Source organism: Thamnophis sirtalis, unplaced genomic scaffold (genome assembly GCF_051295495.1).
Source record: "Thamnophis sirtalis isolate CommonGarterSnake01/CBP01778 unplaced genomic scaffold, rThaSir2_p1.2 scaffold_10, whole genome shotgun sequence".
Lineage (NCBI taxonomy): Eukaryota > Metazoa > Chordata > Lepidosauria > Squamata > Natricidae > Thamnophis > Thamnophis sirtalis.
Window position 1 is genome coordinate 30,033,723 of NW_028261390.1, and position 13,964 is coordinate 30,047,686.

At 41.3% G+C, this 13,964-nt stretch overlaps 1 protein-coding gene across 1 annotated transcript in view; it reads left to right on the plus strand.

The window, feature by feature from the left end:
* The window catches only part of CLGN (calmegin), a 35,151-nt gene that overhangs the window by 3,408 nt on the left and 17,779 nt on the right, over window positions 1–13,964 (plus strand). The window contains exons 2-4 of the mRNA XM_014065280.2: window positions 2,189–2,344; window positions 3,522–3,595; window positions 11,726–11,784. Coding sequence (XP_013920755.2) covers window positions 2,189–2,344; window positions 3,522–3,595; window positions 11,726–11,784 — 289 coding nt within the window. The remainder of the gene's footprint in view (window positions 1–2,188; window positions 2,345–3,521; window positions 3,596–11,725; window positions 11,785–13,964) is intronic.

A 13,964-nucleotide genomic window follows, 5' to 3' on the forward strand; every position in this document is an offset into this window, starting at 1 on the left:
TTCTCAGGCTTCAATCATTTCCCTGACTATCTTTGTACCTTCATGGCCAAATCCGATCGAAATTCGATCTTGCATCATTATCCTGGGACACGTATATTTGCCTTCATTCATGAAAAAAAATCTTATGTTCAATACTGAGTATTGCTGTCAAAGAAACAGTGTTTTCCTCTATTATATAGTATGTCTGCAATCACTGATTGAGACCTCTACCTGTTGCTGGCCTGCAAACAATCATTGTTACACTGTTAGTTCTCAGTGACCAGTTGTTGGCAAGGAAGAGCAAGTACTCATGAATTGTAGATCTCTACAAATGCTGTAGATACTGTAGATTCACAAGCATGTTCCCTCCCATTAATTGTTGGTATATTTACCTATTTGGAAATCAGAGCAGTATGGTCAATCTGTCCTCATTTTAATTGTAGAAGTCACTGGCAATGGAAGGTTGAGCATCTGGAATTGCCTAAACTTGAATTAATTTGGTAAAGGTTACACAAACAGGGAGGGACGTTAGTTTTTTGTATGTGGCTAGGTCTGTTTTTATTTTTACATGGTTTATTTCCTCTCAACCCCTCCTATTATTTAATATAGTTTTCAGTTTTCAATCTCATTTACCTGGAAATAAAAGTGCCATAGGATTTATTTCCGAATATATTGAACAGTAAAATTTGTTCTAATGCTATTTTTAAAAAAATGACATTTTCCTTCCTTTATAGTTTTGCAGAGCTAGCTTGTATGCATTTGGGATATTTTTGCTTCTACAATTAAAATGAGGACGGATTGACCAAACTGCTCTTGAAATCTGACGTGACTCCCTTAAGAGCTGCCTTGCTTAGCAACAGAAATTCTGATCCCAATTGTGCTACCAAGGAAGCATATTCTGTTTCTTTTTGGTTTTCTAAATTATCCAGCTTGCATTAGCAATAATGTATCATGTCCTCTGGATTTTCTAAAGTCATATTGAATATCTGGCATCTCCCATGTATGGCTATAATCTGCATTGAATGATCCTAAACATTCTTTTCTTACATATGAAATTAAGGATAATGTTTAATGATTTACATACTCTTTAGCATGTCTTTCTCTGATATTTCTTTGACCATTTCTAGTTTGTTGGCAATTCTTTAGATTTGCTGGCATAATTTGATTAGAGTCTTTTCAGATTCTTCTGTAATTTGCTTGCCATATTACCTCAATTCCTCTAGCCTTCTGACTTGATAATGACCACATTGTTGACCTAACTTCATATTTTAGTAGTAGAGGGTCAAAAGACCCTCTACTACTAAAATATGAAGTTGTGTCAACAATGTAGGAAGAATCTTCTGAGGTATATTTGATGTTGACATCATTATCATACAAAATTTCAGTATAAGTATTCAGTCCATTTATACCATTTCTGAACTTATCATAGTACATAGAGCTTGGAAGAGTATGTTTTTCTATTCATGTGTGTGTGTATTTATATATGCATGCATGTATGTATGCATGTATGTATGCATACATACATATGTAGACAAATCTAACTAAGCATTTCATTGTCAGGGTGGTAGTGAATTAGATTCACATGCTGTGATTCTGTGATCAATTGCAGGCACTGTAGCATGTCATATACTGTATATGGATGACAGTTAAACTCAGATACAATTAAAATTATTTTGAGAATAAGAATGTTGGGGGGGGGGTTGTATTCATTGTACACTAACAATGAATATATTTTTAAGAGCCATGGCACAGTGGTTAGAATGCACTACTGCAGGTTTATTCTGCTGACTGCTGGTGCCTGCAGTTCAGTTTGATCCTGACTGGCTCAAGGTTGACTCAGCCTTCCATCCTTCAGAGGTTGGTAAAATGAGGACTGAGATTGTTAGGGGCAATATGCTGACTCTAAACTGCTTAGAGAGGTCTGTAAAGCACTGTGAAGTGGTATATAAGTCTAAGTTTTATTGCTATATAAGAAACTTCATAATTTTTCTAATTGGGAAATAAAGAAATTGGAGTTGGGGTTATGAAACACTTCTTTCCTTATGTCTATGTTCACATTGCAGCTTCAGCATCTGGATTAATTCAGTAAATTTAGTTGTCTGGAAAGATTAAAAAAAACAACTCCCAGCTTTGTTTGATTTATCTTAATCTTTAAACACCTGATTTTTTAAAATTATAATAATACATTTGTCATAAATCCATTTTACAGATGGTCATAATGCAACGTCAGTGGGATTTGTTATGTCTGAGTCTCTTACTATTAAGTTCAGTAAGTGCAGAAGCTGAAGATCCAGAAGTTGAAGTAGAAAATTTTGACCAAAATTCAGAAGACACTAACACTGAGACAGGCAGATCTTCCATAGAGGTAACATTTTCATGTATAAATTAAAATTTAAAATTGCAGCTATTTGACTGTAAACTTTCCTGTTCCATTTATTATGGCTTTTAGAAATAATAAAATACTAAGAATGTTATAAATTCCTGGAAGTTTATTCAGACACAACACGTTATTTCTTTTTAAATTTATTTTGGTGCTATAAAATATCATAAACTATGCTGTATAGTAGCGGATTTTTTTTATTCTTTTGTGCATTCTCTTGTTACAGACCTATAATGTCCTGTTTTTAAGGCAGTGGACCTGTTACCAATGATGCTTTATCTGCACGCAGTCCTGAGACGTAAAATCATGCTGTGCATAAATCAATAAATGAATCTAAATCTGATGTATATCTTATTGTCTTATCTAGGGAAGTCGTTTTTTTAAAATTAAGCATGATTGGTTAACAAACAGGTGGCTGCTTATATTTGCAGAGCTCATTCCACACTTGGAAAGCATCCGTCAATATATATTCCTAGATTTTGGTAAATTTAACTTACATTTACAATACTTACTACGAAACCAGAAAAGGTATCAATTAGTATTTGTATTTTTCAGAAGAATCTAAAATCTCACTGAACTGGTAAAAAAAGTGTACAGTAAATATATCTACTGAATATTGTTTTTATCAAAATAATTCATATTGCATATTGATATATTGCTATTTCACATTTGCTGCTTTTGCCTTGTGTAGTTTATGATGAAAGTTCCTGTGAAAACCCATACATAATAAATGTGTTAGCTTTTGAAATATCAAAGAACTAATTTGCTCCATAAATTTGGGATACTTTAGTAATTAAACTTTTGATTTACTCTGGAATATAAAGGTCAATTAGAAATAAATTAGAAATGTAAAACTTAGATTGTAATTGTTTGAGTCCATAGTGTTAAATGCTACCAACTGTGCATATATGAAAAACAAAACTTTGCTCTAAATACAATCTATCGCTGTTGAACGCCTTACATACATTTCTCTATGATGGAAAAAAAGCCAGAAAAAAACATGCTTTGTTTGTATTTTGCTGATAGCATATACTTCATTTTCATGGAATGAAGTTCTTGATTGACAATGTACAGATATTTAATTTTCTTTTAGCACTTTTAATGTATTCACTTGTAGGTGCTGATTCTGATTCTTGTTATATTTTTTGTAAATTTTTGGTAGGTAGTATACAAAACACCAGAGCCTATAGGAGAAGTGTACTTTACTGAAACCTTTGATGATGCAATGTTGTCAGGGTAAGTACTTCTCAATAAAAGCCCTAAAGTCATGAATATTTGCAGTTTAGATGGATAATTTGCAGCTTGCTGCTTATAAATAGTTAGATCTTGCTCACATGTTTTGAAGTGAGTTTTTTTTAAGTAAATAAAAAATTTATGGATATAAATCAAACTAGGATGCTTCTTGAGCGTATTCCTCAGTCTACTTGACTACAGCACAATTAAGTCTTTACTCTAGTTTTTTCCCTTGGCATAGTTACATTGTCCTCATCTCCAACAAATTGTCATTAGTTGTGTTAATATAAAAATATTAAAAAAATAAAAATTAAATTAAAATTTTAAAATGTCATTTTTTTACCATTGCCCAAGCCTTCAGACCTGTAAAAAAACAGTCATAAGATAATAATAAAATGGGAAGGATAAGAGGTTTATTTCTTAAAAATTTCAAAAGTTAAGAAAAACTTACATGCAAAGATAGGCATGAGGAAGGGAAAGGAGAAAAATATATAAACAGATGTCGAGAATAAATGGAAAAACAATAAATTCATATAAAATTCCCAATACATTCCCAATTCTTCATAGCTGCTATTCCTAGAAAGACAAAACCTGGCACTACTTTAGTTTTTCCATTTATTTGTATTGAAAGGCGGTACAATAAAAAATCCAGGGCTTTGAATTGTGAATCTGGAGAAAATAACAATACACTGGACCCAAATAAAAACAAATCATCCAATGTTACTTCACTGCTCATTGGAAGCACTAATAATGAAGCTGAAGCTTAACTATTTGGGACACATAATTCCAAGCAATTTAGAATAAACTCACTGGATTGGACTCTTTTTCTAGAAAAAAAATCACAGGCAATCAAAAAAGAGGCTAACAGAAGATATTGTAGCTTGATACTGCCACTAGTTATGCAAGCATATGTTTACTAGAACTCAAGTACTGTGTTTCCCCGAAAATACGACATGTCCTGACAATAAGACCATTCCACATTTTTCTGGTGGGCAAAAATATAACCCCTCCCCTGCAAATAAGTCCCCTGGACAACCCCCCACCTCCGTCCAGGCAGAGCGCCGCTCACCAACCTAGCAGTATCCCGAATGTGCCAAGCCGCAGGAACCGGGAGGAAGGCAACGGTGTTCGTGTTGCTTGGCGCCTTCGGGATACCGCTAGGTTGGTGAGCAGCGCTGTGCCCAGCTGGAGAGGGGAATTGCCGGGCGGCTGCTCTCTTGTGAGTGGGCTCCCAAAGAGCCGGGCACAGCCTTATGCGCGAATGGCTGTGTTGCACTGTCACAGCAGCGCAACACAACAGCCATGAAGCGACCACGCTCACGACCAGCCACCAGGCAAACCCCCTTTCCAGCCAGGCACAGCGCCATTCACTCACCTAGGGGTATCGCCAAGTTGCGTGAGCGCCTGTTCGCCGCCAGGCTCCCATGGCTTGGCGCCTTCGAAATGCCAGGGAAAGGCCTCTGCACAGCTGGAGAGGGGGTTGTGCGAGCAGCTCACGATGCCCTGGCCCAGCTCTCCCTGTAGAGCCAGGGTACCTCCATCCCAGTATGGCTTTTTTGGTGGCTTCCGAACCGAGTCTTCCAGCAGTGGCTGCTCTGGGCGTATGCTCTATGGTTGTATGCTCTGCCGGCAGCTGGCCCACAACCATAGAGGCTGTGCCCGGCTCTTTGGGAGCCCGCTCGCAAGAGAGCAGCCATCCGGCAACCCCAAAACAATAAACCCTCCCCTCATAAGGCCCAAGCCATATTTTGTGGGTAAAAAGAAAATAAGACCCTGGCTTATTTTCGGGGAAGCACGGTAGTTACTGACAAACGATCTTGACAGAATTACAACTGTTGGGTTATGAAAAACTGGAAACAATTGAACAATAATAAAACAAGTATCGGGAGCATAAGCTCCTAAGGATTATTGTATCACATTTGATTTAAAATATTTCTGTTCATTTATTAACTCATTATTTTCATTTATAACATTTATCAACAGTAATACTCAAATAATTCTATTAGGTTTATTTTTTCACTTTGTAAATATCTGACATTTAAAAAGCATTTTAAAATAGATTGCTTATGAACTACCTACTTTCAGTTGTAATAAACATTTTTTTGTTCTACTATTATTTAACAATTGAATAATAATGGAGTAAAAACAACAACAATAGCAGCAAACCGTATCAACCATTAGCACTAGTCACCAGTATTTGTAATGCATTTTTGAATGTTCAGTTGGCTGTTTCATGTTTAATGAATAAAGTATATAATAATAACAACACTAATAATTCTCTAAATCTACATCTTTTTATAGTTATGACATGAAACTTGGAATTATATAAATAATTTTCTTGAAAGCTATTCTTGCAAAAATTCAAACATGTAATTTTACTATTTATATCAACAGTCAAAAAACTGCTATTTAGAAAAGTACATTAGGAAAGTCCTTATGTTTTAAAAAGGTCAGAAAGCTGTATTAATATTTTTGTATTTCTTTCCTCTAAAGGAAGAAACATTTGAATCGAAAAATAGAAAAGCTCCTATTTATAGGAGCTATACTACTTTCAGAATCCATAAGACAATTTATATACACTGATAAATAATAGTGCATTAATTTCAGCAAAAACAGGCAATGTAAAATTGAGCTTTTTGAGTAAGCCCAGAAGTTTTTGTTTTAAAAATCAGCTGTAAATGTAGAAGAATATGATAGTTTTATTCTAGTGCTCTGCCAGGACCTGCATCTCTGTGAATGATCCTATGATTTCATGTTGATTATTTATAATTATATCTGAAAATTAGTAATTATTTGGGGATGTTTAAAAATCGGACATATCATGTTTTACAGTATAAGAGACCCAAAGTTGAACAAATTGAAATTGGGAAAAATGTAAAGACGTCATTGACCGGTTCTCCAGTGCGCTGCTTGGAGAGTCCAAGTGTGGGTTGACACAGCCTATCTGCCCTTGGACTGAGAAATATTTTCTTGACCACGCCTCCCTTTGCCTCCCTATGATCAGTTTAAAAACTCAGTCCACCTGTGAGGACGGTTTTGGGAGGTCTCCAGTGCAGACAGATAGACTGGGCTTCCCAACTTAATTTGACCACTCATACCTTCTAAAATAATTCTAAACGGATCAATTCCAATATTTGGATTGCTGAGAGGTTTATGGGCCGGTCCCTGTCTCCTGCCAGTCGCAAGCGGGGCAGGTCGCGTGAGTTGCTTGTTCAGCTTCTGCTGGCGAGCGAGGGGGGGAGCGAGCGTTTGCCCGACTCCTTGATTTCCCTGCTGTCACAATCCTTGGGCCTTGCGAGCGCAGCCTCGCTGACCTTGGCGGTGCTCAGCCTTGCATGGCAATGGCAGCGTCCATTTCGGCCGCTTCGCACGCTTTCCCCGATTGATGACAGATTTGGCGGGTGGCGGCTGTGCGCGCACCGGCCACCATTTTATTCACAATACATATCCTAAAAATTGATGAAATAATCATTGTGATGTTAGCTCCTTGAACCAGTTTACCCAGCACCAATACCTGCAGTTCAGGTATTCCTGTGCCCGACCTCTTTATGGACGTAGTTCAGCGTCAATGGATCCAGCCCGGCACCCTGACCAATCCCAGCAGGGGGGATAAGTCCCTTTATTCCATGGAGGGGAGGATGGAAGACATCTTAAAGTTACCTGAGGTGGATGCTCTAGTGGTGTCCTTAACATCAAATTCAAACTTGCCTGCCGACTTTCTAGAAGATCTGAAGGCCGAAGACAAGAGGTCTGAGAAGGCGTGCCATAAAACATACATGGCGGCCGCCTGGGCCATTAGGGCGTCCACGTCTGCATCTTTTTTCACCAGGGCATCTTTGCTCTGGCTGAGATTGTGGCGGCACAATCTCACCAAGATCATTACAGCCATAGAATATTTGGCTGATGCTTCGCTGAATGCAGCGAAGTTTGCTTCCAGGGCCCTAGCTTCCAATATTACATCTCGCCACCTCCTGTGGCTCTGGCACTGGCAGGCTGAGATGAAGGCCAAATGGAAGTTGGCATTTCAAGGGAGGGCAGTTGTTCGGAGAGGCCTTAGATAAATTTGTCATAAAGACAAGCAAAAGATTCTCCCGACCACCTTGAATAGGAACGAGCGCAAGGGCTCTGGTTCCTTTCATAAGCAATCCTCTAGAAACCAGGACACTGCTTAGGCATCTTCATCTTCCTCAATACCAGAGATCCTTCCATCAGGGGGGTGATAGGAATCAGGATAGGGCCTCCTTCGGGTCCCGTAATAGACAGCAGCAGTCTTCCTTTCGGAAGCCATTTCGCTGAGGCAACAACAACAACAACAACAACTCCCGCCAGTTCCGCAGGGGGAAGTGACCATCACAGGGGTCCTCCCATAGGGGGTCGGCTCCAATTATACGCCAACAGGTGGGAGGAGATCACCTCGGACTTATGGGTTCTCAATACCATCGGGGGGGGGGGGGACTAGTCCTAGAGTTTTTGACCTTTCCCCAGAGGAAGTTCATCCATTGCCCTACCCCAGGAACCCAGTAAAGAGGGACCTCATGCAAGTGGAGATTCTCTATCTTCTCCAGATAGAGGCGATAGAACCCGTCCCAAGGGACCAGGAAAGGCAGGGCTTCTATTCCATTCTGTTCCTGGTCCCAAAGAGTTCAGGGGGGTGGAGGGCCATCTTGGATCTGAAATCCTCAATCAACATCTGGCTTACAAGAGGTTCAAGATGCAATCCCTCCACTCCATCCTGGATTGCGTAAAGTCTATTGACTTCCATAGATCTAAAAGAAGCCTACCTACATGTCCCCATCCATGCTGCCCACAGGAGGTTCCTGAGGTTCTGTTCTGAGGGGAGACACTACCAGTACAAGGCTCTCCCCTTCGGTCTCTCGTCAGCACCCAGAACCTTTACAAAGATCCTGGCGGTAGTGGCGGCCCACCTCCGGAACCATTCCATCCGTCTAGAATGCTATCTAGACGACATAATCATACATTCTGTTATACCAGAGCAGGCTCGGCAAAATGTCCTCCTGACCATCCAGATGTTGCAGCAGCATGGCTTCTCGGTCAACCTGGAGAAAAGCCAGCTCCAACCGTCCACGCACATCCAGCACCTGGGCGCCATCATTGATTCGACCTCCTGCCAGGTATTCCTGTCTCCAGATCGACTGAACAACCTGAGGAGCAGGGTGAACCAATGCCGTCAGTCTAGGTCGGTGCCAATCATCAAACTGTCCCAACTTTTGGGGATCATGATTTCTTGCCTGAAGGTAGTTCCCTGGGCCCGTCTCCATGCCAGGGAACTGCAATGGTTTCTTCTTCCAATGCAAAGAGCGAAAACCAGCAATTCCCACAGGGGCGTGCGTCTCCTGCAGAAGGTCATCCAATCTCTGACCTGGTGGAGGTCCAAGGCGATCATGAAAGGCTGTCTGTTCAAGGAACCGGAAAGGGTCGTAGTGACCACAGATGCCAGCCTTCTGGGGTGGGGTGCCCACTGCCAGGGGCAACTTGCCCAGGATCAGTGGTCTCAGAGGGAGGCTGCCCACAGCATAAACTGGCTAGAACTGAAGGCAATCCGACTTGCTCTGCGACGCTTCGCTCACCTAATAAAGGGAAGACATGTACTGTTATTGACAGACAGTGGCAACGAAAGCCCACATAAACAGGCAGGGCAGTACCCATTCCAGGGGACTCATGGTCGAAACAGAGGCTCTGGGCAGGTGGGCGGAGCAACATCTGATCTCTCTCAGAGCAGATCACATCTCCAGAACCAGCAATCGGGAAGCAGTCTGGCTGAGCCGGCAGCGCATCGATCACTCAGAGTGGCGTCTACACCCGCATCTGTTCCAACAGCTCGTGAGGAGATTTGGCAAACCGCAAGTAGACCTATTTGCCACACATTCCAACACACAACTACCACAATTCTTCGCCCGCTACCATTCACCGTTGGCAGAGGGGACAAATGCGCTAAGGTGCGGGTGGCCCCAAGGATTATTATACGCATTCCCCCCTCTTCCTCTCATTCCGCAGGTGGTGGCCAAACTCCTGACGGAACGGGCAGAGGTTCTCCTGGTGGCACCATTCTGGCCCAGGAGGTCCTGGTACGTAGACCTTGTCAGTTTCTCCGTTCAGAGACTGTGGCGAATTCCTCAGGATCAAATCTCCCTCAGCCAGGGGGCCATCAGTCACCCGGACCCCCAGTGGCTACAACTAGCCGTCTGACACTTGAGGGGGACCTCCTGAGAAACAGAACATCTCTGACAAGGTCATATGAACAATACAAGCGTCCAGGAGACCCTCCACCACCAGAATATACGATGCAACCTGGGCTGCCTTTTCCTCTAGGTGCAAAGAGAGAGACATTGTAGACTTCTCGTCTTCAGTCCCTCAGACTCTGGACTTCCTACAGGAGGGTCAGGACCAGGGACTGGCGCCCAGTACACTCAGGCATCAGGTTGCAGCATTATCTACCATCCTGGCCAAAGGTTTGTCTCGATCTCCGAGTCAGCATCCTCAAATTAAAAGTTTTCTGAAGGGCGCAGCGAATATCAGCCCACCGACGGTCCATCGATACCCCTCCTGGGACCTTCCGTTCGTCTTGCGGGCCTTGACGGGTCCTCCGTTCGAACCCCTTTGTACGACAAGTTTGCGCCATCTGATCATCAAGACAGCCTTTCTGGTGGCTATCACGTTGGCTCGCAGAGTGTCCGAGCTGGCGGCTCTCTCCGTCAGGGAGGACCTGTGCGTGGTTCTCACTGACAGGGTTATATTGAGACTCGATCCTTCATTTACCCCTAAAGTCAATTCTCATTTCCATAGAGCTCAAGAAATAATTTTGCCTATTTTTTGTCCTAGTCCTCCTCACCCTAGGGAGCGTGAATGGCATAAGTTGGAAGTGAGGCGTGCTGTCTGCATTTACGTAAAGAGAACTAAGGAATTCTGTCATTCCGAAGCATTCTTCGTATCATTCCTCCCTGGGTCGCTGGGCTGCAAGGTCTCATCTCACACTGTAGGTCGTTGGCTGTGCGCCTGTATCAAGCTGGCGTATGAACATCAGGGCAAGACTGCTCCACACCAGGTCACTGCACACTCTACTAGGAGCGCAGCTACCTCAGCAGCCTGGGCGACCCAGTCATCTATTCTGGACATCTGCAGGCGGCCACGTGGGCTTCCCCCACTGCCTTTATAAAGAACTACAAAATAGACACCTTTGCCTCAGCCAAAGCCTCATTCGGAAGGAGAATTTTGCAAAGAGTTGCTGAGACTCAGGAGACTCTGGTCTCTGCCCGCCCTGGGACACAATAGCTTGGGCATGTCCCACGCTTGGACTCTCCAAGCAGCGCACTGGAGAAAGATCGTTGGCTTACCTGAACGGTCGTTCTCTGAGCACTGCGAGGAGAGTCCAAACCCACCCAGGGGGTTTTCAACCATATGCATCACTCTGTTGTTGACCGTGAACTCTTACCATACGGTTGTCTCTTCGTTTTTAAACTGATCATAGGGAGGCAAAGGGAGGCGTGGTCAAGAAAATATTACTCAATCCAAGGGCAGATAGGCTGTGTTAACCCACGCTTGGACTCTCCTCGCAGCGCCCAGAGAGCGACCGTTCAGGTAGGCCAACGGTCTTTCTTAAGATTTATATTATTTCTTTTTAATTGCGAGTTGAATAGAAGCAGTTCCAGAATAGAAGCGATTAAAAAGCACTTGGTCTTTTCCAATCCAGGAAAGTGAAACCAGTGACCTATATCTCCCTCTACTGTAGCTAATTGGAATGGTTGCTTGTGGATAATTTCTAATTTTTATTATTTTATCATGAATGCATATTGCAGTTTGTATTGTTTTATGCATTGAAATAAATAATTTTAATCATCCCTGAAAACTAGTTATTGAGTGATAAGATTACAATTTCAGTTTAATTCTCATAATTTTCACTTGTTAGGGATTATCTTTTGTATTAAGGAGAAACATTTACTCCCCCTGCCCCCAATGTTGTAATCTGAATTGATATAAACTTTTCTAGCACCTAGGAATTAGGTTATTTCAAATTTACCCACATATAGGCAGAACAAATTTTAAATGAGTGACAAGTGGCAGTCTGAGCCTCCAGGAATTAGTATGATCTGATTGTGTTGTGTTTTTTTTAAACAGGTGGGTTTTATCTCAAACCAAAAAGGAGGATACAGATGAAAATATTGCAAAGTATGATGGTAAGACATCAACTTATTGTTATTAATAAATTATTGCTTTGTGCAAGTTCATTTGGATATTTTGTTTCAATGTGTAGTACTTCTCATGTATATTCTTTGTTGTATTGTTAATTAAAATTCTACACAGATTGCACCATGGCAGGTTGTACTTGTAGCACTTCTCCTGGTTTTTCTCAATCATTTTATCATAATGGTATACTTATGGGCTCACAAGAAGATAGTTTAAGCAAAAACAGTTCCTTCTGACAATGCATTTTGTCTCCACTCAGAAACTCCTTCATTGTAGTTTAGCATGTCTCTTTTGTAATTCCAACATAAGAAAGCTATCCAAGTTACTCTTCTAATTTATTATTATTATTCCTATGTATGTTCCCTTTAATTAGTAAGATATTGGCCAATTTCATTTGCAGATCCAGTGTGACATATTTTTCCGTATCATTCTTGTAATCTGGCATTTTATAATCTATTTTGAAATCCATGTTGAAATTAGCGCCAGTCTCTATTTTGTCCAATAAAATCTACACCTCTTCTATAGCCTCTTTTAAACCTATTTTTGTAGTACCAAACAAGACACATTTCTTAGTGCATTTTCCCCAAATGTCCTTGAATTCTTCCACAGTCAAATAATATTGCTGCATTATATTAATAGGTTGCCTGTCTTTTAATTGTAATCTTTAGCTCTGCCTGATTTCCTCTAGTCAACCTTCAAAGTTCCCTCTTATTATATGTGTTTTTTTTAATCAACACTTTCCCATGGGTGGATTTCTTAGAGTTAGTTTCAAAATCTTCATACGTATTTTTCTAAAAAGTTGAACAACCTATAGGAAATAGTTTTTAATACATCTATCCCATTAATCTGTTTATAACTTTACAAAATCAACATGCTGATCACTCTTTTTCTGTTAATTCATTTTTTTATTTTTAAAGTTCTTAAACATGCGTGAAACTGTCCATCAAGGATAGAAGGAAATTCACCTGGCTGTAATGAAACTTGCATTTTCTCAAGTTTCTTAACTTCTAAAAAGCCATTAACAAGCAGTTTTCTAAGGTGGTTAAGAGAGGAAATACGTGAACTCAGTGTTCTTTTAAAGATGCTGATCTGTGACTTAGGTGAGATCTTTCCCCCTACTACCAGAGCACTAAAACCCATTGAAGACTGCTGCTTTATGGTTTCCTCATGGGGAACCTCTGTTTGGAGCACTTGTGGATAATCCCAGCCCATACTTGCTCTGAAGAAAAATTCTGAGGAACCAATCCTTTCACCAACTCCTCTTTCTACTGTAGCCGTTGGCTTTGCTCCCTGCAGAGTCATTTTAAGTCTAACATTGCTTCTCCAGAAGTAGAAAATGATACTTGGTTGTGATGAGCTAAGAGAAATTGGCAGAAAAGAGTGAGTGGGATGCACTTAGGGGGGGTAAGTGGGTTTGACATCTTTGTATGATTTTCTCCCTTCCAGTTCTCACTTTTCATACTGGGGAATGAGGTTCCAGGTAATTTAGAATCTAAGAATTGCTGCTATTTAATGCCAGGTCTGTCTATAATAAAACCATACTCGTCCATGATTTGATTATGGATGAGGGGGTTGATCTGGCCTCTATTTTCAAAACCTGGGTGGTGGAGGAGAACAAAGGATCTTTGTCATAAATGTACCCAGCCAGATTTCAAATTAAGATCAGGCAAGTTTTGAGGGGGTAAAGGATTAATTTTGTCATATGTAAGATTATGTTGGCATCAAGAGGCATTGCTGAATGCAATTCCTTATTTGTAAATTGGGACTAGAACAGTGGTGGCTAATCCTTTTTGGATCGTGTGCCAAAAGAGGAGCGTGAAAAATGGCCCTACGGACAAACTGGAAGTTACTTCTGCTTTACCTGTAGGGCTATTTTTTGTAGGGCTTCTCTAAAGGCTCTGGAGGGCGAAAAATGGCCCTACGATTTCTGGTTTGGCTGTAGGGCCATTTTTCGCCCTCCAGAGCCTTCAGGGAAGCCGGGGGTGTGTGTGTGAAAAATGGCCTTACGAGCAAACCAGAAGTCCGTTCCCAAACTTCCGGTTTGTCCATAGGGCCAGTTTTTCGCACTCCAGAGGATTCAAGGAAGTCTCCGGAGGGCAAAAAATGGCCTTAAAAGAAGGCCAAAGTCAGCTGACAGGGCAGCGCCTTGCGTGCCCTAACAAATGGTTCC